At 39.5% G+C, this 25,325-nt stretch overlaps 1 protein-coding gene across 4 annotated transcripts in view; it reads right to left on the minus strand.

Annotated features, from left to right (window-relative positions):
* LOC149220427 (uncharacterized) overlaps positions 1–25,325 on the minus strand; it is an 80,961-nt gene that overhangs the window by 29,210 nt on the left and 26,426 nt on the right. For all 4 annotated transcript variants that reach the window (XR_016249282.1, XR_016249283.1, XM_089384787.1 and 1 more), the window contains exon 2: positions 20,827–20,886. Coding sequence is in view for 2 of the 4 variants with exons in the window: in XM_089384787.1 (XP_089240913.1) it covers positions 20,827–20,886 (60 nt within the window). In the remaining 2 variants the exon portion in view is untranslated. The remainder of the gene's footprint in view (positions 1–20,826; positions 20,887–25,325) is intronic.

The raw sequence follows: 25,325 nt of genomic DNA on the forward strand, positions 1-25,325 counted from the left end.
GGCGATGGTAATGATTTATAGACACCCTCATCATTGTCTCTCTCGGAACATACCCCACCCAAGTTCTCTCAAAATGAATTCCACCATGACTATTCTTATCTTGGATTCCCAATCTTCAAAGAATATCGGTCCTCTACAACTACTCTTATCTTGGATGTCCTACCACATCCTCAAAGAGTATCGAATACTAGATGCTTACCCAATCCTCCATTCTATCTTCCTAGGTGAAGACAAAAATGATGTGTCTATCTCTCCCTCTCAACTAGGGAGGATATGCACATTCCAGTGAAAGAATGTACCCATTCCTATAAAAGGAATGTGCCCAAGCTCCCTCTTAATCAGGGACTTGACCAAGCTCCCTCTTGACCAAGGACTTGCTTCCAGCAGCTCTTTAGGTGGAGATCATGGGACAACTAGCTGCTTGAAGAGCTCCTCCTTTCGATGTCATGAACTTCTTTTTCTTTATTCAGGAGTCTTCATCCTTTTGGGACTTCTTCGTAGGGCATCAACCATCCATCACTTTCATTCATGAATCATGTCATTCATGTCATCCTTTCTTTCATTGGAAAGTGATCCATTAGTCCATATTTGGCCTTTCCTTCATGCCTTGCTACCTTCTTCGCATCATGTTTCCTTCAGGATCTTTCATCCTACCACATGAGTGTCAGTTGTAGATGACATCTACAACTCTTCCTTTGGTAGCCCTGCATTAGCCCATCCAAATATTATTCAAAAATAGAAAATGAACATTAAATCAAAAATACCTTTGTGATGGTCTTTCATCATGACATCTCCTTGTTTGCATCAACATCCTGCATATATATTGACACATCTCCAAAAAGATATACAACGTCAAGGGTCTCTTTCTTTTTCAGACTTTATCAGGATCTTCATATCTTTCCCATGGAGATATCATAGTCAAATATTCTAGTCCTTGGATGTTGATTTCCTTCTCCATAGTTTCATTTTTCATGATCTCTTCCTTTCTTTATTCACACATTTCTTCCCAGGAACTTCTAATCATAGTTCCTTTCAACTTTGTCAACCATCTCATATTTCATATGAGGACATATTATGTTTATTTTATCTAGTCAATGTGTGAACCATGCCTTCATGCATCCTTTCACAAGAGGATATCCTTTCTTTTGATCATGCTCTTGAGGTAGAGCACTCATTCATGATATCTGCAACCATATGAAATGACTCTATTTTATCAAGTACAAGCATACATACCTCATCTCTTTCTTTTGGTCATCTAGACTTCCTTTGGAAGCTTCCTTGATTGAAAGAATTTCAATCCCTTGACTTGCTTCACTTCTTTTGACATCATACCATCATCCCATAAATTCCATACAGGTTAGAATTCCCCGCGAGACACTTGATTCTTCCTGTAGGTGAACCTTCCAATGAAGATTCCAATGGAAGATCTTGATCATCCTCATCCTACAAATGCTCCTTTTGAATGATGTGCGATGAACTCCATACTAGATGACTTTCTTTTTCCCATAAGTACTACTTATGCTTCTAATGAGGTTACCAAGAGCTACATACTTCTACAGGTGACAGGCATAGACTTTTGTTCCAACTATCTTTCATGCTTCTTTATGATGATGTCATGAGCTCTTGCTTTCAATCGTACGTTTCTACGATGCCATCTCCTAACATGATGCATCTTATCATGCTTCTAATGATTCCTACCATGATAGTTATACTTTAGAATAGAAAACTTGAAACATAAACTTGAAAAGAACTAGGTGAGGAAGACTATCTCAATCATAGTAGAGATCTTTTACTCTCTCCTTGGATTTCTTCTTTTCAGCTTCTTCCACTTCTTCAGTGATATGGGCTTCTTCCCTTCCTCTTTTGTTGTTGTCCTTCTTAAGATTTGGACAATATCTCTTGTAGTGCCCATATTCATGACAACCATAGCATTGAACCTTCGACATGTTGTTCTTCTTTTTCTGAGGACCAAGCTTCCCAAACTTCCCTTTTATTCTGGCCATGGCAGCAAATCCTTGAGCTTGCTCGCTTGATCCTACATCGATTTTTGCCTTCAGCCTAGTTTCTTCGATTTTGAACAATGACCATAATTCATTGAATGGAGTAGCTTCCTTCTCCCCATAGATGCTTGATGTGAAGTTGCCCCATTCCTCTGGTAGAAAATTGAGCACTATGGTAGTCATTTCCTTATCAAACATTATTTCTCCCAACTCTTAGAGTTGGTCTCTTATTTTTGACACCCTCATAAAGTATGAGGTTATTCCTTCTTCTTTTGATATCTTCATCTTGTAGAGCTTGAGCTTCTTCTTTCAGCGGTTCGACAATTAAACCCTTAACATGACCAACGACTTCATTTTCTATGAGGATCAAATCTATCCTCTTCTTCCATGCAAGAAAGTTTGACGACCCAACCAATTTGTTGCTCTCCTTGCAATATGAAGTCATTTTGACATATTCAAATATATATATATATATATATATATATATACTTGTCAAGTGAAGATACTCCTAGATGATGAAATCTTCAACTTGATGCCTTCTTGATTTTGATGATGATGTAGATAATAGAAGATGTCTTCTTGGTGAAGATGTCTTTCTTCAAAAGTGATCCTTGGCTCAAAGGGAGATCACATTGATTCCTTGATGATGATGACAACACTTTTTCTTGCTTTTCTTCCTTCAAGGCAACGCTAGTTAAACTTGTTTCACAACCTCAAATTTTGGCCCTTCTTCAGAATTTCAGCTTGTTGTAGCAGTTATGCAATTTCGGCCTTTTCTGCAATAACCCTAGTTCACACATGTGGCTAGAAGATGGACAAATTTGCCTCCTTTCTACTTCGCTTGACTTGACTTCTTTTTCTTGTTATTTCGGCTTGCAAAGGAGACCTTTCTTGGCACAAAACTTGATCCTTGATGGTGGTTACAATTCGATACTTGCTATTGCATAAGGATGTCTTAATAATTTGCACGTGTGGAGAATATAGCCCAGAAAAAAAGACCCAAAAGTGCTTCGCTCTTCCTTCCTCATGATAATGATTGTAGAATGTGTGAGATTCCCAAGAACGATTCAAGTGTGGAACCTTTCTTTGGATGAGCTAGGGTTTTAAGGTCTTCTTTGATGCTCTTAATTAATCCCTTTCAACATGATGAGAGGGTTAGTCCTTCTTGATGATTGATGCTCTTGATGTTTGCAAGATGATCTCTTTATACTTCAGCCCTCGAGTCTCATTTTTCGTGTTGCCCTTCCTTGATGTAGTCACCTTAGTTCTAATACCATGTTAAGAAATCTAGGGGGAAACAAGCGTAGGTGATTTCTCTTTGCTTTGATCACTGTTTGTGATGTATTTTTACTTTACTTGATTAACTTCTTCTTTTCTTTATTATTATTAGTGTTCTCTATCATCAAACAACTACCAAATCATAAAGAACAATGAGACAATAGAACACAAGATATAGGCGATCAGCCAGGGCCAAAACCTCTCCAACTGAGAAGAGCCCACCAAAATCCTTCTCTTCTTATAGAACTTCAATTGACGAATTCCAAGACCTATGAACCTTGACCAAGACCCTCCAAGACCAAGTCATCCTTCCTTCTTGATGAGCTTTCCTTACACAGCTTCCAGTAACAAACTTCGACCTTCCAGCAACTTTGACCCCAGCAACAATTTTAGCAACTTCGACCTAGCAGCTTTAGTAACTTTGACCTAGCAACTTCAGCAACTTTGACCTAGCAGCTTCATAGCTTCAACCTTGATGCAGAGTCAGCAACTTCGACCTAACAGCTTCAGCAGCTTCGACCTAGAGGCAGCTTCACAGCTTTGACCTTGCAGATTCATAGCTTCGACCTTGCAGCTTCACAACTTCGACCATGCAGCTTTGATGCAGCTTCAGAATTTCATCTAGGCCAGAAACTAAGAAACTGTAACGAAAGAGAGAGAGAGAGAGGGGCCCAAAAATTTCGATCTTGATCTTCGTCCTTTTCCAACTTCTATCTTGAGGAGATCGAACTTGCTTAAGTGAGTATACAAATGAGGTCGAATTCCTTCTTATTTATAGGCTTGTGAGGGGTACGAATTGCTATCTTGAGGCCGACTTGTCCCTTCATGTAGGTTGACTTGATCTTTGTGCCATGACGAGGTCTTGGAGGGTCTTTTGACTCTATTTTGACTCAATAATTTTTTCTTTACAATATGTAACATGCCCAAATGGGTCTTCAATACATGACAATGACTCAATTGACTTTATGACAAACCTAGAAGCACTCAATGGGTGCTTGACCTAAAAATAAATTTCCCTTGAGCATGAAACCCATGCCTCAAGAACACAAATAATAAATTTATTTTTCTCTTTTCATTAAATACATAAAATCACGATTACATATGCCATTATGAAGACCGAACCTAGTTACATATTTCAACAGTCATGTCGTTGGTTATAATAGTTGCAATGCACCCGGTGGTTGGCCCAACACTTGGTGTTAACTAGTTCACAAGACATTGGAGGATTGGCCTTTCTCTGTTTTTAATGTTGGGCCCTCATCTCCCAGCTGCAATGGTATGGTCTCTCTGGGGTCACAGGTGGCCAGCTCGATTATTGGTAATGGCTTGGCTCTCCTATCGAATTTTTTGTCTCTTCTCTGTTCGTCAACTGTTTTAACCCACCAGTATGCATGCATTCGTCTCAAGCTTCCTGGTGGTCAAGTTTGGAAGATTTTGGTGCATAGGTCAGTTCATAGTGCCTCTCCAACTTCTCACATGGTAATTGATGTCTCTTCTCAACTATTCAGTCTACACTAAGATAGGTTGGGGAGTTTCAGAGATGACGGGCTTGATGAGGCATTTTGTGGTTCATACAGCTGGAAACGGGGTCTCTAGCGACCATCTACCAAACCCTTGGTCCTTGGGTGCAGCGTACTACATCCAAAACGGTGGTCAACTGGCCCACATAGAACAACAATCGTGGTCTCAGTTGGTTGCAAGCAGGTGGCACACAACTTATGGCTCTAGTCAAGATGCATTGTGCGATTCCAAGCGATTCCTAGGCTAGTTAATTCGTAGTTTCCTTCGGCTAACAAGCCAAGCACCGCAATAAATTAGTCTTTCTGTCTTTTAGAAAATGGCAGTTTTTTTTTATTATGATGATTGGCCATAGCACAACCCTTATGCCTCTGAATTCTCGAAGCTAGTGCATAATTTTGGAAGGCTTTTTGGTCTATCTGATGCACAAATTAGGCAAAGACAATGTAATCTCAAGATACTAAACTTGTGCTAGTGGTTTGGTTTCCCACTGCAGACCAGTAGCACAAATTGTTCTTCTCTACAATGCATTATTTAGTTAATGGAAAGTCGAACCTTAAACAAACAAAAAAGGATGATCTAATTAAAAGAATGAATGGATGAGATATCTTTTCAAAGCTTAATTTGAAATCTTGATTTTGGCAAATTGCTCTAAGCCCTAAAGATAGATACAAGATGGCCATTGTTGTTCCCATGGGACAATATGAGTGGACTGTCATGCCCCTCGGTCTTAAAAATGCTCCTAGTGAATTCCAAAGAAGGATGGTTGATACTTTTAGACCTTGTATAAAGTTTCTTGTTGTATATATTTATGACATTTTAAGTTTTAGTAAAAATAAGAAAGAGCTTAGAACATTTGGAGTTCTATGATCTTGTATATGGCCATGGTTTGGCGCTCTAAAATAAGGAAAACAAAATGCTCATTGGAGTTTCTGAGGTCAATTTCCTCGGACTTCAAATATCATATGGACAAATTGTTCTCCAACACTTTGGAACATATCTAATTGTTCCCAAACATCCTAAAGGAAAAAACGCAGCTTCAAAGGTTTATTGGATGTATTAACTACCTCACTCCTTTTATTCACAGATGACTACAGACAAGAAGCTCTTAACTCATAAGCTAAAAATAATGCCCTTCCCTGGTCCATGTTACCCACCACCTGTGGTTAGTATCTGTTAAATTTGGCAACTAGGGCCAAACATCACTTTGGACAGCTCTTATGAGGCAGCTGATATTTTTCTTGGATTCCTCTTTCCGAGAGGTGTAGGATTGATCTAAAGGTCATCCCATTCTGACATGTACAAATGAAGTTATGAATTTATTTTGATTAGCCATCAAATTAGCCTCCTCCAACGTTCAATGTTGCATATAAATACAACGTGCCTCCTCTATAGAAATTTCTCTATGGATCAGCTAGCTCTGATACCATGTAGAAATTCTCACTGTAGATCACCTGATAATGCAATATACTAAAGCAAAATACTTGATCTACTTCTACAAACAAACTTGCGGAAGCTTAATCGATTTTGAACAAGATCAAATAGAACACATATGACAGAGAATGAGAAATCAATCACACATGAACACAGAAGAATACTCTGGGGAAAGCCTCAGCTAAAAACCCCGATATCTGTATTATCATACAAGTGGAAATATCTTCGGATTACACAAAGCTTTAGCTCACAAGCTATCCAGCTCTCAGTACAATCCCTCAATGCTGCTCATAGACTGAATAGACAACACATATGCCTTCCTTCAATCCTCCAAGCCTCCTATTTCCTTGCGCAGTTTCTCTTGGGACCTCCAGCTGCACCCTGTGTGATTCTCACCTCACACACAACACTGACCTCTGAACTAACTGTGCAATCCTGAAGGAGATAATTCCTTCTGCATGGATGAGTTTCCTGTATAGGAAAAATCCTCCAACTGATAGTACACTATCCCTTCCTCTGATCTCAACTGGGTCTCTGACTGAACTGACATGCATGAGTTATTTATAAGAGAATATTAAGTTATCTGAAGTGCAGTAGTTACATGCATGCATGCATTAACTAATTGAACTCAATTAGTTCAACAAACTATTTGAACTAATCTAACTGAACTTAACTCAGTTAACTAAGCTAACTAATTACAACTCAAAGTACAACTCATCCTGATCTCCTTTAATCAAGGGATAACTTCCTCAATCAATGGAGAAACTGTTGCATGTCTTCACATAGACTTCATGTTTGATTTCCTACAACTAATTAACTCAAGATGAATTAATTAATTATTTTACAAACAGCTGCTAAGATCAAATTCGAATTTTACTTCTCAATTTTAGTTCAGGGACTAACTAAAATTGGAATCTATCCCGAAATGCTATTTATAGCAATGTTATTTTTAGCATTTCCATTTTTTCATTCCTTGTTGCTATATCCAACACTGGTACCTGAGATGCTATTTATAGCAATTCTATTTATAGCATTTCTATTTTTAGCATTTCTTGTTGCCATTTTCAACATCCTCCTCATTTTGGCATCACTCTCATTCATCTCTCTCTCTCATCTTGATTGGGTACAAATTTATGGGCTTCTCTCTCTCCACACGTGCGAAGGAAGGTCTGATTTTCTAGCTATTGCGTTAACTAGATTTGACCGAAATTTCAGGTGCCCGAAATTTAAGGAGACTGAAATTTCAGGAGGCCGAAATTTCAGGAGACTGAAATTTCAGGAGGCCGAAATTTCAGAACCCTGAATTTGACCAACGTTGACCCTATTTGACTTCGGTTTTGTGAGGGAGACTTCTGATTTGTCAGACCGTTGTTCTGGGCATAAAAATAGAGGCAATTTGACCCAAGCGTTGACCAACATTGACTGCCCTAATTCAGGTTGTTGCGTTGACTTTTGTTGACCAGATTTGACTGGTTATTTTCGAACTGTTTTGGGCTGCATTATCTTGTTGTTGGAGGCCAAGTTGACCAAGGTTGACCGAATTATTTTGGAGGTCAATTTCAACCCTGTTAACCAGAGTTGGCTTTCTGGTTAGGGCTTTTTGTTTCTGTTGTTTTCACTTATCAGTTTGGGGAATTGATTATTGTAAATTGTGCTTTATCTCTCTGCTGAACTTTTGAAGAATTATAAGAAGAATTGATCAAGGGTTTCCCACATTGGGGTTTGTCCCTGGATGGTGCCATATCTTTTGTCCTCTTGTGTTGGCTTGTCTTCTACTGTTATTGTTTATGTTCTATTTGCATTTTACTATCATGTTGATGTGATTTCTGTACTGGATATGATATTGAGCTAATAAAGAAAATTGAAGTAAAATTGCTCGAAGCATAGAACATACCATTGGTATCCTAAAATCAACATGGTATCAGAGCTGAGGTGAAGACAAAGCCCAAGCAAGAGTGAGAAGAGCAATCACCAAGAGGAGCAATCACTGATCAAAGACAATATTCAATGGCTTCCACACCCTACTTCAAGTCTAATGATAAGCTTCATGATAAGTCTGATTATCATGCATGGAAGATGTATCTTGATGTGATGGATTATGTGCAGGGAAAGATTTCAAAACCTCTTTCTAATGCACCGACTGCTACTAAAACCAAATACAAGAAAGGTGAAGTCAAAGCCATGAAGATCATCAGGGATTCTATTCATAAGCATTTAGTTGCTTACATTTCCAATTTGAACACATCAAATGAGATATATGACAGGTTGATTGGCATGTTCAAATCTAACAATGCAAATCAAATTCTTTTCCTCAAGAACAAGCTGAAGGATATAAAGAAGGGAAAAGATGAGTATATTCAATCCTACTTCAAGAGGATTACCGAGATCAAAAATGATCTTCTTTAGATTGGTGAAGCTATTGCTGACAGGGAACTCACTCTCATTGCCCTTGGAGGTCTTCCTCCCAAATGGCATGTGTTCAACACTACTATTCTCAATAACTACAAAATTCCAGGTTTTGAAGAATTGTTGACTAGATGTTCTCAAGAACAAACTAGGATGATGGAATTGGAGATGCCTTTGAAAAGGAATAATCCTACTGCATTCTCTGCTCATGCCAAGAAGAAGAACAATGCAGGGTCAAAGAAGCAAAGTCAAGGAAGACTGAGATTCAAAAATGGAAGAAAGGGAAGACGCTTCGTTTGCAACAAGTTTGGTCCCTATGCCAGGGAGTGTCCAAATAGAAAGGACACATCTCATGATGATGATCACAATCATTCCAGGGACAACATCAACAATCAAAGGAATGGCAGATTCAACAACAAAGGGAAAAGAAATGCTTCCGCTACTCAACTTGGAAATGATCGAGCTTCTAAAAGAACAAGAAACTCCAGGTATGATGAGTCTAATGTTGTAACTTCTAAGCAAAAGGAATTTTATCTTATATATGCCCTCTGTAGTACCTCTCCTCCAGATACTTTGGGAAATTGGTTGATTGATAGTGGTGCCTCAAGGCACTTCACCGGGTACAAGGAAGCTCTTTCAAATCTGATAGAGAAGTATACAAATTTGGAAATTATCCTTGGAGACAATGCCATCTATCCCGTGAAAGGAGTTGGGAATGTTTCCCTTCAATTGAATCAGGGTAACACCATTCATCTACAAGAAGTACTATATGTACCCAATCTAAAGAAGAACTCGGTATCTATCTCGACGATGGAGGACAAGGGATTCAAGATGGCATTCATCAATGGAAAGGTACGTGTGTGGAATAAAAAATTCAAAGATGCATTTACACTTGGCTTCAGGGTTGATAGCCTATATCAAGTTGGAGGAAGCCCATTGGGAGTTATGTCTTGCAACACATTACTTCAATCCGAACTATGGCACCGAAGGTTTGCTCATCTTCACTATAAGGCTATACGCGATGGAAGGAAGATGGTTACAGGTATGCCCGAATTAATAGAGCATGAAGGTGTATGTCAGGGATGTCCTAAGGGAAAACATAAAAGGGGACCATTCCCCTCAAGTGATAGCAAGACCACAGACATTTTGCAATTGGTTCATTCTGATCTATCTGGTGCAATGCCCGTGACCTCATTGGGAGGATACTTATATTATGCAACCTTTATAGATGATTTCTCTCGCGAGACTTGGATATATTTCTTGAAGAATAAGGACGAATTATTCTCATGGTTCTGTTCTTTCAAAGCTTTGATCGAAAATCAAACCAGGAAGAAAATCAAAATATTGAGGACTGATAATGGAACTGAATACAAATCAAATGGGTTCAAAGATTACTGTAGAGAAGTTGGCATTAGGGAGACTACTACCGCATACACTCCTAAGCAAAATGCTGTTGCTAAAAGGAAGAATCGTCCTATCGTAGAAGCCACTTGTCCCATGCTTCATGATCAAAGCCTTCCAAAGTTCTTATGGGCCGAAGCGACAAACACGTCGTGTATGTTCAAAATAGATTCCCTCATCAAGCGTTGGACTCCAAGACTCCCGAAGAAGTTTTCACTAGTAAGAAACCTGATGTTTCTCACTTTAGAATTTTTGGTAGCCCCGTATATTTTCATGTGTCGAAAGAAAAGAGAAGCAAATTGGATGCTTCCAGGAAGAAAGGAACATTTGTGGGCTACAGTGAAACTTCTAAGGCATATAGAATTTATGTGCCTGATCAAAGAGAAGTGGAGATAAGTCGTGATGTCACTTTTGATGAGGATGTTGCCCTTAGGAAGATTAGTAACCTTCCTCTTCCAAGGAAGGACAAAGAAGAATATTTCGAAAAGCAAGGAGAATCACAAGATGAGCAGATGCCCGATGATGAAGGACCAATGGATCCCATAGATCCACCCCCTCATGAGCCCTCCTCCTCGAAAAGGAGACCCCCATGGCTAGGGAGACTCTTGAAGATGCCAAGAGACATGTTGCACCTAGGGGGACATTTCGTGAAAGTAAGAAGCCGAATAGGTACCAAGGGTACTTAAATACTATGAGCACCATTGTTTAATATGAGCCTTGCATATTCAAAGAAGCTACCAAACACCAACTTTGGAAGGATGCAATGAACGAAGAGTATGAGTCAATTATGAAGAATAATGTTTGGGATGTGGTCCATAGACACAAGGACAAATCCGTTGTCACCTTGAAATGGCTCTTCAAGATCAAGCATGGAGCTGATGGAAGCGCTGAAAAGTTCAAGGCCAGATTCGTTGCTAAAGACTTTCTCAAAAGGAAGGTGTAGATTATGATGAGATATTTGCACCGGTTGCCCGCTACACCACCATCCATTAGATTATAGCACTTGCTAGCTCGCAAGGATGGAATCTTCATCAGATGGATGTCAAGACTGCCTTCTTGCATGGTTCACTTAAGGAGGAAGTCTAAGTAAAACAACCTGAGGGGTTCGAAGTTCAAGATTGTCAGTCACATGTATGCACGTTGAAGAAAGCCCTCTATGGGTTGAAGCAAGCACCACAATATGAGAGGATTGATAGCTAGTTGATGAAGTTGCGATTTACAAGAAGTGAAGTTGATTCGAACCTTTACTTTAAGGTTGAGAATGATAGACCTCTCATCTTGGTACTCTATGTGGACGATCTCTTTCTGACAGGTGCAGACCCTCTTATTCATCAATGTAAGAGAGAGTTGGCTTCTGAATTTGATATGAAGGACCTAGGATTGATGCATTACTTCCTAGGGTTGGAGGTTTGGCAAAAGCCAGGGGAGATTTTCCTTTCTCAAAGAAAATATGTTGTGAAGCTACTTGAAAGATTTGGGATGGTGGACTGCAAGTCCGTGACTACTTCGATGGAACTTAACTTCAAGAAGTTATGTGGAAGTGTTGTCGGGCCCGATTTGGGAAATCCTTCTGAGTATCATCAACTCATAGGGGCCCTGATGTTCTTGGTGAACTCCCATCCAGACATATGTTTTGCAGTGAACACATTGAGTCAGTTTATGGTCGAGCCTCATCACATACATTGGATTGCTACCAAGAATCTCTTGAGATATCTTCAGGGCACAATCACTTATGGACTGAGATACACTGTCGAGAATGTGAGGCTCCATGGTTACTCTGATGCAGATTGGGTTGGCAGTGTGGTGGATCGTAAAATCACATCTGGATGTTGTTTCTCTCTAGGTTCTGCTTCGATATCATGGATGAGGAGGAAGTAGAAGTCGGTTGCCTTGAGCACCGCTGAGGCTGAATATATTGTTGCTAGTTTGGCCTCCAGTGAAGCTATTTGGTTGAGGAAGCTCTTTAGCGAGTTGTTTGGACGTGTTGGATACCACTGTGATCTTCTGCGACAATTAGAGTGAGATTCGTCTTTCGAAGAATCCTGTGTTTCATGACAGCTCCAAGCATATTCATATCAGATACCACTATATCCGGGATATGGTACAACGGGGAGCAATAAGGCTCCAACACATTGGGACTAATGATCAGGTCGCCGATATTCTTATGAAGCCCTTGGGAAAGGTCAAATTCTTGACCTTCCGTGAACAACTTGGAGTCATGGAGAGACCCTCTTATGAGGGTCCCGTATGAGATGGATGTTGAGCTCTGGGAGCTCTGGGGGGCTTGGGGTACTTCTTGGAGCGATGAGCGACCATAGGTTGAGTGGTTCACCCTCCCCTATTGGTGCGCGATGTACAGGGTGAGTGGTTCACCTTCCCCTGTGATACCCCATGGTGGCATATGCATAGGATGAGTGGTTCACCTTCTTCTATGGCATATGAGCAGGATGAGTGGTTCACCTTGTCCTACCGGCACATCCTACCCATGCAATTCAGGACTCATGGGAAGTACCTCTCATCTGGCCAATGAGTAGGGAAATGAGGATAGGGACCATAGTACTACCGATGGACGCATCATGTACTACCGTACTCCCTATGCTAGGATGTTGATATTGATTTGGGATCAATGGAAATTGACTTCGGGTCAGTTAAGAGTGGTATGACACACTCTCTATTATTGGAGACTGACTTCGGGTCAGTGGAGAATGGTATGATACATTCTCGATCATTTCTTCTTTCTTCATGGTTCAGCAGAGCAGAGCAGTGACAAGGATGGTACAAATTGTCAGACAGTTTGGTAGGTGATGTTCTCCCTAGTTGAGAGGGAGTGTTAAATTTGGCAACTAGGGCCAAACATCACTTTGGACAGCTCTTATGAGGCAGCTGATATTTTTCTTGGATTCCTCTTTCTGAGAGGTGTAGGATTGATCTAAAGATCATCCCATTCTGACATGTACAAATGAAGTTATGAATTTATTTTGATTATGGACAAATTGTCAAGGTCGGCCAACCATCAAATTAGCCTCCTCCAGCCTTCAACGTTGCATATAAATACAAGGTGCCTCCTCATTTTGGCATCACTCTCATTCATCTTTCTCTCTCTCATCTTGATTGGGTATAGATTTTTGGGCTTCTCTCTCTCCACACGTGCGAAGGAAGGTCTGATTTTCTAGCTGCTGCGTTGACCAGATTTGACCGAAATTTCAGGAGGCTGACTTTGACCAGCGACACTGTTTGACTTCGATTTTGTGAGGGGGGCTTCTGTTTGGGAAGGTCGTTGTTCTGGGCACAAAAACCAAGGCAATTTGACCCTTGCATTGACCAACGTTGACTACCCTAATTTAGGTTGTTGCGTTAACTTTTGTTGACCAGATTTGACTGGTTATTTTCAAACTATCTTGGGTTGCATTATCTTGTTGTTGGAGGTCGAGTTTACCAAGGTTGACCAAATTGTTTTGGAGGTCAATTTCAGCCTTGTTGACCAAGGTTGACCAAATTGTTTTGGAGGTCAATTTCAGAGTTATTAACCAAGGTTGAGCGAACTGTTTTGGAGGTCAATTTCAGCCTTGTTGACCAGCGTTGAATTTCTAGTTAGGGCTTTCTATTTCTGCAATTTCGTTGATCAGTTTAGGCAAGCGAATATTGTAAATTGTACTCTCTCTACTAAACTTTTGAAGAATTATAAGAAGAATTGATCAAGGGTTCCCCGCATTGGGATTTGTCCCTGGCTGGTGCCATATCTTGTGTCCTCGTGTTTTGGCTTGTCTTCTACTATTATTGGTAATGTTCTATCTGCATTTTACTATCGTGTTGATGTGGTTGCTATACTGGATATGATATTGGGCTAATAAAGATAAATGAAGTAAAATTGCTCTAAGCATAGAACATACCATTGTTATCCTAAAATTAACAGTATCCTAGATGGCCCTCAGCCGGCAGCCCCTTGCAACCACCAAATAGCTCGATGTGCCACTATCTCCGCCACCTGAGCCATCCATGTGGTCCCTCGCCCATCTGTGATGATCGTATGTTTGAAGGTGGGCCTTTCGACCCCGAAGTTATGGCTTTTCATTGTGTAGTTGGGTATTTTTGTTTACCTATCATGGACACTTTTGGGCATGGATTGGTAGGGGGATTCAGCGAAAAGAGTGGGTTTGTTATGTACTCTTGTCTCCTCTGTCCAATTTGATGGTTAGCCTTGTATCCTAGTCCCGTGGGATCTCTTTTATTGGCTACTAGCTTTTGGGATGGCACCACATGGGAAATCCTGATTTTGGTTGCATGGCCCTACTTCCCGATACCATATGCATTACTCCCATGCACTCATTATAACCCCATTCACCATATTTCCCACACAGGTCCATGTTTGTCCATTGGGTCCACAAGGGCTTAGCCCCCCCCCCTTGTCCACAGCTTGGGTCAAGCCTGGAACGATGCCCCGAAGGTTGATGTAGCTAAAGGAAAAAGAAAACACATAATTTGGCCACTCTCAACAAGAAAAGTACCATAAAATGCAAAAGATGGTTGGGGCATACACATTTATCACATGGGCAAAAGCCAAACATGAGCTCTATCCCTTTCATTATGGCCATCACATTGGTTCCTAGGGTCCCTCATATTGACCCCTTCATCATCAAGGAACCCATGATTGTCCCAACCCCTAGTGGGCGATGAACTGCTCCACCATAAAGGGGGTATCCATTGCTATATCTTACACATCATGATCTCATCCCTTCAAGCCTCGAGCAGTTATAAAGGAAAAATCAATAAAAGGAAAAAGGCATATGAAGAAGGGTGGAAAAACAAAGGTCAGGATAACTCGCGTACCACGAATTCTCCCTCCTACATTCATACACCCAAGTGCGAGCTTCCCTTATTATGGCTAACCTTGTACTGTGGCATGTGGCTTGGAGCCTTCCCCTAATGCCCCATTTTGTTCCACCATTATATCACATACCACCTATTGCTTGATGGATGTACCATGGACATGTCACCCCCTTTAGAGGTACAAACCACTTAATAAGGTCCTTGGTTAACCCCCTTATTGAGCTTAGAGACACATGTACATGCTAAATCCCACAATGGAAGGGCATGCCACGATGAAGTGTCCATTTGATTCCATGATTTGTAATCTCTTTTACTCAATTACTCTAATGGTTTGTTGTATTGGGAGGTGAGGGGATGCATTGGATCTTTATACAGGATTGCAGGTGGGTCTCCATTTGGGGTTTGGTTTGCCTATATGGGGTCGAAGCCCTCCAGAGGATTATATTGGCACTTGTAGGGTAAGCGTTGAGAGCCATGGGCCTCCACCATAGCAGAGAGCAGATTGCCACTTCATGGATCCCTCGACTCCATTCATTGAATGCTCATATTCCACCTTTTTGGATGAGGATAATGCACCTGGACCACCATGCCCAGTTGGCTTCACACTTGCACCACACACTTGGCAAATGTTCCAAGGCCCAGATGAGGATGTGTCTCACCATGGGAGACAGAGGAAGGGATTATGTCATCATTCTAGCCCTTACAAATGGTATACAAGCATTATTGATCCACTTGGATACCCATGAGGATATCATTGTGCCCCCACACCCACTTGGGGACACTACATTTGATTTGCTTGGATATCAAGGGGCCACCCCTTTGATCACTATGTTTGGAGTCTATTTTATCACCTTGGCACACTTTGGACTCCACTGGCCTCTTCAAGGGCCCAACGATTCATTGTATTTACTGTTTTCCCTCTTTAGTGGCTTATCTTTCTATTTTAGAGCTATCTTGGTGGGCTTGTCACCAAGTCATGTCATTATTGTACATTATTTTATTATTTGGGACTTAATTAGGCCTAAATAGGCAAATTGGACTCTTTAAGAAGGATATAAATTGATGAGAGCATTTCAATCTCATCATCACTTGGATTTGGATCATTGTTTCTTCTAGGATTTTCGTTAAGCCTTTTGATGGACGAATTGGATTTCTAATGCATCTTGATGTTTGGAAGAGCTTAAATCTTGTCTTGGAGCTTTGATTTTCTTGCACTTGATGATTGGAATAATTTCGTTGTACAATGTGAGTACTCTTTTCATGCTTATCTTGTAATTTGTCTCATGAAATGATCTATGGAATATTTTCGTTCATGAAGTTGGTGTAGTTGCTCTTGGGCTTATGCGAAGTTGCTTATCTTGTCTTTGTGAGGGATTTTTCATATTGATTGTTGAAATGTATGGTGGATTATTGTCCTAGGGATACATGATTGCTCATGCATTATCTTGATAAGTCATCATTTGCAAATAATTAGAAGTATAAATTTCCCTTGTAACCTAGTTGTTGCTAATGCCATGTGAAGTTGTTGGGGAACTCCTTGATTGGAATTAAGCATCTCTAAACATTGTTTCCATTAGACTCCATTCTCCCAATAGGATAGGCACTGGTCTAGTCCAAAGGTGATCGCAAAAGAAAACTCTTTTTCACCTCCTTCCATCTCTTCTAAGCCCTAACCTAGTAGGCATCCTAGGGCATCACCTAAAATCGTTTTTAGCCATTAAAAATTCTTGAAAATTGGTCAACTATTGTGTTGGGATCTGCTCAGAGGTTCTCCAAATTTGAGGTCAATCCCATGATGGAATCTCGAGATATTCCAAGCCCTAGCTTGAAGACTATGTTGGAAATAATACTGAGGCGGGGGGGGGTGAATCAGTATTAGCAAATCACTAACTTTTTCATTTCCATAATCAGATTCATATAGGCTACTTCAGTTAAGGGAACCCAAGTGTACACGCAACTTTGTTTAATGCAACTAGCGTATATCCAGTAAACTTATGATTCAGTGAATCCATTATATGTTGATCTTTAATCAAGACATCAGAACTTCATTAACCATATAAACAGTAAAGAGGTGCAGTAAAACAGAACAGATCATCACACATAAGAAACACACATGAACACCATGATATAAGGTGGAAACCCAATGTGGGACAAAAACCACCTATTGCGTCTTCCTTTAATATAAGAAAAACCTGTTTACAATCTTGTACTAGCGCAAACTCATACCAGTACGCAGGCACCCACCTGCAGAAGGCTACAACCTTCTCTTGTTCTCCAGCTACCATTGGAAGGGAGCTACAACCCCTGGCTCTTGTACTAGCCGATATGTTTACTAGTACGTAGGTGTCGGCCTACTAAAGGCTCCAACCTTCACTCATTTTCCAGCTGCTACTGGAAGGGAGCTCCAACCCCCTGGCTCTTGTACTAGCCGATATGTTTACCAGTACGTAGGCGCCGGCCTACAGAAGGCTATGACCTTCTCTCTTCCTCCAGGGACCACGTTTCATAAATTTTCATACTGGATACTCCTAAAGCACAACACCATAATCTGAAGGCCACGTTTCATCCAATTTTCATATTAGACCCATCAACAACATTGAAGCACAAAATTAATCACCACTGCAATACACCCATCAACTACACCTGCATCATCAATCTCTGAATCACCCAACACTGAAACCCTGTCAACAAAACACAGTCACCAGAACACAAAGCAGACCACAAAATTTTGCAACAACAACCAGATCCAACTGCAACTTCAAATATCATACTTCATACTATATATGCTACTCTGATGAGCCGAACCAGCGTGTATACGCGCTTTTACCAAAGTGAACCTGCATACAGATCTACAAATATTTACTCATAACTTTGCAGCTATTCCAGACATCAGTCATACCCAGATCATAACATTTATACAATAAAACATGCGTCAATAATTCAAATCTAGTCTATCCATGATCAAACCACATAATGATAATACATTCCAAGCCTTATGATCCCGATCCATCATCCATCATCAACCGCATAGGTGCATCCTTGGTTCAGATCAAGCAAAGCATCACAAACCCATAACCAGCATACTAGATCTCACACTTCATCAGATATTCATCACTTGCACACTTACACACTGGCCTAATGATCTTCTTCTCCTTATAGAGGTTTAGGCCTCTCTCAATACCATGGTCCAAAACCACGTAGGACTGATATCTTGGACCCAATACCTCGGACCAAATACCATGGTCCAAACACCACGGACCAAAACTTATGTACACGCCTTTCCTTCTGTGAAAGTGTGTGTGTACGTTATACGCGCCTTTGTATATAGTGAACCTGCATGTATATGCGACTTGGTATATAGTGAACCTGCGTATACCTTTTCGTATACGCGACTTTGTATATAGTGAACCTGCGTGTATACACGGCTTGGTCAATGGTGAACCTGTGTATACCTTTCTTTCTTCATTCTTGTTGTTTACCTGCTATACTGTGATCTTTCATCTGAGAGAGTTGCCATCAAGGACAACACTTGTGTCATACCTGTATCATAATGCCAACAGACTATTCTCCTCCCTAGGTATCCTTTGGTTAGTGGCTTCATTAGTATCATTGCACTTGAATTCCAAGATAAATTCAATTCCTTTGATCCTATTCTCCTCCCAACTTGGTCAAGACCATCAATTTGTTGCTACAAACCAAACCCTTGGCCTTGTTCGGGTCCACTTGAGCTTCTTTGTGGCCCCACAAACTTGAAAGTCCAATTTCACAAAGGACACTAAGAACCCTTCCCTTAGGATTCCTTGATCTTGGGTACTTCTTTTCAAGTAACATTCCTCAAACCCTAGGTCTTGGTAATCCCCTAGCCCTTCTAAGAGAGCCATTTACCTTGCTTCTATAACAAGTAAGCCCATTATCTGAGCCTCTCTTGTGAATAGGCTTTAGGAATCACCTCATATCCTATCATTGTTCCATCTATTCTAGTGATTCTTCTCATACCGGGACTCCTCCCATCGGTGAAAGTCCATAAAGAGAAGGGAGTTTTAGCTGAGGTGACAGTAGGTTGTTGCTCCGTTGTTGCCACTTGGCCTAGTAGTTGCTCTATAATATCCCCTCCTAAGACCCCTACTAGTTTGAGCGGTAACAGTCCAAAGAGCATATTAAAGCTGTAAAAAGAATCAAAGATAAATGCCTTCCTATTCCTCCATTAAAGCTACCTGGCGAAGGAAGAAAAATTGTTTATTCAAATGCTAATGATAGGCATTGGGGAGCAATCCTAGCAGAATTAAATCACCAAGGATTTGAAGAAATATACAGATTTGCATCTGGACAGTTTAGTGAAGCTCAGTTGGACTACTACTCCACTGATAAAAAAATTTATGACTTAGCTTCCACAAAGGACACATACCAATCCATCCTAATCATCATATGTTGTAAGATACCAATGTGAAAGTAGCACCTATTCATCTCACACCCAGAATTACTAGATGCTTCCACTGATCATACTTTCGAGAACTTGAAAACATTCTACTTCTCTGCAGGGTTCTCATCTTGTAAGCAAATAAACTCCAAAATTAAATAACACTTCAAAAACTGAATCCAAATAAAAATTTACCAACTACACTTCCCTCATGCCTTTTCTGGCAGACAATAACTATCATTCTGGTTGTCTCCAGTAGCATTCTTTTAACCTCTAGTAATGGTGTTTGCCACTCAGCACTGTCTTCTTTCCAACAAACACCTCTCAACCTTGTGACTTCCCTAGCAACTCCTCCTTGCCAGCCAACAATCTCAGCTCTATTGCTGCCCTTGCAACTTCTCTTTGCCAACCTCCTGCAATATTCTCTATATTTATCTTTCTCCAACTGTTCATTGGTCTTCACAGCCCAATAGCTATCTCTAAGCACCAACCCAAGCCTCCAAATCTGTCTCATGCGATCTACAACCACATCTCTGACACAACTCTAGATCTGAATTCTAACTTTTAACATACTTCCAAAAGACAAATTCAGTTTTTAAATAGCTAACCCACTACACTTTGATGCACCTATCACTCCTAGACTTCTCTGCCAACTGGAAATCATTGCCACAATAACCTCACAAAACACCAAAAATGAGTTTTTAAAGGTTGGCCTCCGATTGCGTCCAACAACATGCTGCTACATGATGTTGCCAGAGCCTTCTTGTTGCAATTACCTCCCGAATTTTCATATCTACCTTCCGCTGGTCATTTGACTTCACTTTATAAATAAGGACAACATACACTTGTGTATCTGGCTCACATTATGAATAGGAAAGGCATCATGCCACTAGACATCTCACTTATTTTATTATCCAAGAGTGGCATTTAACCATTTTATCAGCTAAGAAGGGCTTTGAAATACATGTTAATCTTTTGTAGGATTCCAAATGTTTGATATGGGGTATATTTGACCAAGGCACCAGTCACCTGCCACTTGAGCTACTCCAGATCATCTAATTACACACCTCATCTCAAAGAGTAATCTAAGTACATGCAACTAGCTTCCATTTTGACTATAGATGCAACCAACTTTGAACTGAGATTCATTTAAAACTGGCACTTGTTCAAGTTGAGGCCAAACATTATTGAAAGCTTAAAGATGAGTCAGCAACTCAGGTTACAACTGAAGTTCATTCTTTAGAAGACATATAGATTTAATCGAGGTTGCAAATTAAGTCCATATGTTAGTTTTTCCTGCCTATGTTGGGTGAGTGTGTAAGTATCATTTATGTCAGTATCTAGTTTTACATTGTAATATAAGCAATTTCAAAACAATGTTGGGGCCAAATGCCAATGTACAAAAGACAGAAGTCATTGACAAATTGAATTGGAAATATACTTATACAGTTTTGAATAAAGGCCAAACCATCCATTATCTCTGCAATAAAATAACAAAAGTTGTTTGACACACTATTGCTATTCAATAGAAAACAAGGAACACACCTTTGTTTACATTTTGCCCTCCAGGTCCTCCACTTCTTGCAAAGCTAACTGTCACATGGTCTGCATAACGTTTATAGAAGAAACTAACTTACCAAATTTTGGGAGGTATAAATAGTACATTTGTTCTATCCACGTACTAAACATTCTAGGAAAATTCATTAATGACCAAAAAATAAAATAAAAATAATAAACTTTCATTGACTTCATTCAATAACATCAACCTAGATTCTAAATAATTTTGGAAATTGTTTGAAAGAACTGAGTGATAGCAGGTCACTTGGCCAATAATAGTTTCCATAGCCCATCATTTAGCAACCATAAATAAATCCAAAATTTCATTCATCTGTGTAGTAATCAGATTCCTACATTACCTAACAACCAGCAAATGAAGAAGTGCAATAAGTAATATTCCCTGCAAACATCAAAGGGCTCTGGTTATTTACCTAAAACTGTAGCTTCATACAAATTGGATTGTCACTTGATAGGTTGGCAGTAAATCTCTCCATGAATTGAATCCATGTGACTCAAGCTAAATGTAGAAGCAATAAACAATAACATTCCAAAGCCTAAGCAATGGAAGCAATCTATCTTGGGTAAACATCAACATTAGTAAGCTGACACGATACCTGTGTCAACATTGGCATCAATAAACCAACTTCAACCCCAAGTTGAAAACTTGACTCGAAAAACCATCTTTTGGACAATTAGACACCAAACCATTATGGTGGGTGTAGTTGCAAAAGTAGTAGTTAACTGAAACTATAACTACCATACAATATAATTTTAACATGTATCTTCGAATATGGAATTTACATATTTCACTAGCTTTGAAATGGAGACATAGGCAAAAAGAGCTTGGAATTTGTTGATTTTATAGTATCGGAAGGTTTTCTACATAGGCTAAGTGTCTAGCATGCAAGAAGTCCTCTTTAGGTGCTTGTTTGAGAGGAGCAAGTAATAAGATTTATTTCTTAAGTTTTAACTTAGGAAAAGCACATTAATTAATTTAATTGATTAATGTTGTCTAATTGAACAGACTTCTAAGGATAAATAATTTAACTATTTGAAAAACTTAGATCTAATCTCAATTACTGATCTAAGTGGGTTAGGATTTAATCCTATCCATCTATCACTTTGGAGATTGAGGGTCAGAAATTTTGCTCAATTTGAAATTATAAAGAAAACCTAAGGGAAAAGATGAAGACACACATTGCATTGTTGAGGAAGCAATTTTCTCATGAGTGAGAGGCTCAAGTGACCGAGAAGAAAGAGGAAAAGGGTGCAGCATATTTTTGGAAGTAGAATTTGTGCAAGGGCCAAGATTCCTGAAGCGAAATGAGACTTGGAGGAGGGAGAAAGAGAGGGTGAAAATCCTGAGCAGGCCAAGACGAGGGAGAGGGACGAAACTTCCAAAAGGTGGGCAAAGTTTCCTTGGACAGGCCAAGAATTCCGATGCACAAAGCTATATGGCTAGGAAGGCAGAATTTTGCAGGTACAGGCTAAGATCTACCAGGGCCAATTCTTCTTCCAAAGAAGCCATTTTCAAGGGGACGAATTCTTCCTTGGGCCAAAATCTTAGGGCCATTTCCAGGTTCTAATATTGTTGTATTTCAGTGTAATATCTCTGTGGGTCTAGGCCTTGAATTTTCTAGATTTCAATATAAAGTGAAGGGAGCTTTATCAGGTTGAATGTTTGCTATCTTGTGGTGATTTCCTATTTATTTTTCTGTTGCAAATTTACTGTTTAAAAGTTGATAACACCAAAGTATTTATTTTAGAAGTTTCAGAATTTAATTTGAGAATAGTTATTTTATGTGTAATAAAATAATTGTGAGAAAAAATAAATCAGATCTGGTGTTAAAAGTTCAACCTAGTATCAGAGCACTAGAAACTCTGAGAGAGAAGGAAGATTAGTAACACAAGGGTTTACTAATTTAGTCCATGGAAGGAGAAAATTCCACTAATTTTCATGGAAAACAGCCTATGGAAATTCGCTAATACTGACATACAACCTCCTTCACATGCTACAACACAAGCTGCTTATAATTTGAAGGATGTGAAAACTGGACACATCATCTTGGACGTTATGAAAGATCATGTGATCCCTCACATAATAGGAAAGAAGACTGCTCATGAGATGTGGACAACTTTGACAAAATTGTACCAGAGTGATAATCAAAACCAGAAGATGGTGTTGAGAGAAAAGCTGAGAAACGCCAAGATAAATAGATAGACATGGTGGCATCATACCTCACTAGGATTCAACAAGTTCAAGATGAACTATAGCTGTTGGGGTAGGTTGTAGTTGTAGGATTTAACATATTAGAATGCCAAATTAGTTGCAAAATGTATGAAAACATGCATATTTCTACATCAATGAAGATAGAAATGGCATCCATGGTACATTAATGATTATTCGTTCAAGCATCAATCATCTAGAATCTAGATTCTATCAATTACAAACAAGCATACAAATTTTTAAGCCATATAATAGTTAAGTTGCACAAAACGACGAAACATCTAGAAGTTTCAAAAACAGGTACGCCTGGAAATGTGACCCTCTAAAATGGAAATGTCATCTGAAACATCATATATATATATATATATATATACAAATAAGTTAACAACACATTATCTTGCAAGAAAAGAAAGAATGAGACACATAAATGAAATTTTAGAAGGAAAACCAAGTCTATATTAACTCTGATAGATGATTACATGATGCAAAAATCTAAAATTAGACTTTATCGATGAGGTTGTACAGCAAAGGTTCTAAAATCAGCCTTTATACATGAGGCTATGTGTGTTAAAACTAAAATAAAACATGAGCTAAAGATAGTTATTGGCTACATTAACATATCATTAATCATAAAAATCCTCATCCTCATCAACAAAAATAGAACAAGATGTTTGTTCAACAGAAGAAGCAACTCTAATAGTACTTGCACTTGCAGTTCCACTTGCATCATCACTGGTAATATCAAGAGCAGCAAGAGAGAGCTCTAAGTCTGGGCATTCTGCTTCCACATCCCAATCTTTATGAGTTCCACTTGTATATTCTTCACCTGTAAGAGATACAAGGCATAGGTTTCAATGAACATATACAAGATCTTCAACCTTTTGTAATCCCATCTTGTTGCGCTTCATAGAGTGAATGAAACTATAAGTGCTCCAATTACATTCTGCTAATGGAGAGCTTGAAACTTGTGATAGAATATGAGTGGCAAGATTTTGCAAATTAATGCCAGTTGCCCCATGACAAGTCCACCACTTAACTGGGTTCATGGTCCTCCTTTCATCCAGACCTTATGTCTACAAGATCCTCTAATCCAACAAGAAAACAAGCAAATTCCTCCCTTACATCAGTTTGTAAAGAAGCTGGAAACAACCTCTGAAAGGCTTTCTTCACTCCATTGGCCACCTCCTTGTCCTTATGTGGGGCCTTCCTCTTCCCATTGCCTTGAGCAATGAATTCTTCATCATAAAATTTTGGATTTAGAGCATGTGCCAAAGTGTGCAATGGAGTGTTGAAGCCATTCCACCTCGTAACAATGATGGACCTCACTTGCTCAGCAAAATCAAAATCCACAAAAGGAAGAATGGGAGCCTCTTGTGTAATAATTTCCATAGTTTTCTCAACTATGGTATCCATGCCATCATAAACCTCTACCAGAAAAGGTTTCTTTGTGTCTACATCTCGAAGAAGATCAAATGCAGGTAATGTGAACTTGAACAAGAAATCAATCTTGCTCCACCAATCTTCATCAATTAACACCATCCTCACCATACTTCCCTTCTTTGAATCTGCTTGTCTCCACTCAACCAAGTTGAACCCACCACCATACTCATTAATGCAGTTTTAACTTCAACAAGGCAATGCAACATGATGAAGTTCGAGGCATACCTTGTCTCAACAACTTTGAGCAACTCCAATTTGGAGTATTATCAATATATTACTTGAGATTGGTGGTGATTGGTGACGAATTTTATAATCTCCCTAGCCTGCATTGTGAACTCCTTAATCCATTATGTTTTTGCCTCAATCTCTTCTAAAATCGTATTCAAATAGTGGACAATGCAAGGAGTCCAAAAAATGTGATTGTATCTGCTCTCAACAATTAACCCTGCAGCTTTGCAAACAAGTGCATTATGTTATAACTTGCACCACATTTTCTAGCCCTACTTGTTCAATAGCAGCAATTAAAATTTCAGCAATGATCTTACTATAATTTACCTCACCCGACCAATCTTTTGCTTTTATGAACATGGCTCCTTTTGGTGATGATGCAAATGACATTAATCAATGGCATACACCTTGTATCAGTCCAGCCCTATGCAACCACATGAGTTACGAATTGGTTTCAAAACATCATCAAGAAGTTGCCTCTCTTTCTTGAGAAAAATTGTTCAGAGTCTTTCATAGTTTGGCCCCTTGAAACCTTAAGGGGCTATGTTACCAAATCCTACCAATATGGGGGTCAAACCACATTAAAAGGGAT

This window comes from Pinus tabuliformis, chromosome Q, assembly GCF_031772625.1.
Source record: "Pinus tabuliformis cultivar Carrire ecotype Pingquan chromosome Q, CPIR1, whole genome shotgun sequence".
In the NCBI taxonomy this organism is placed as follows: Eukaryota; Viridiplantae; Streptophyta; class Pinopsida; order Pinales; family Pinaceae; genus Pinus; species Pinus tabuliformis.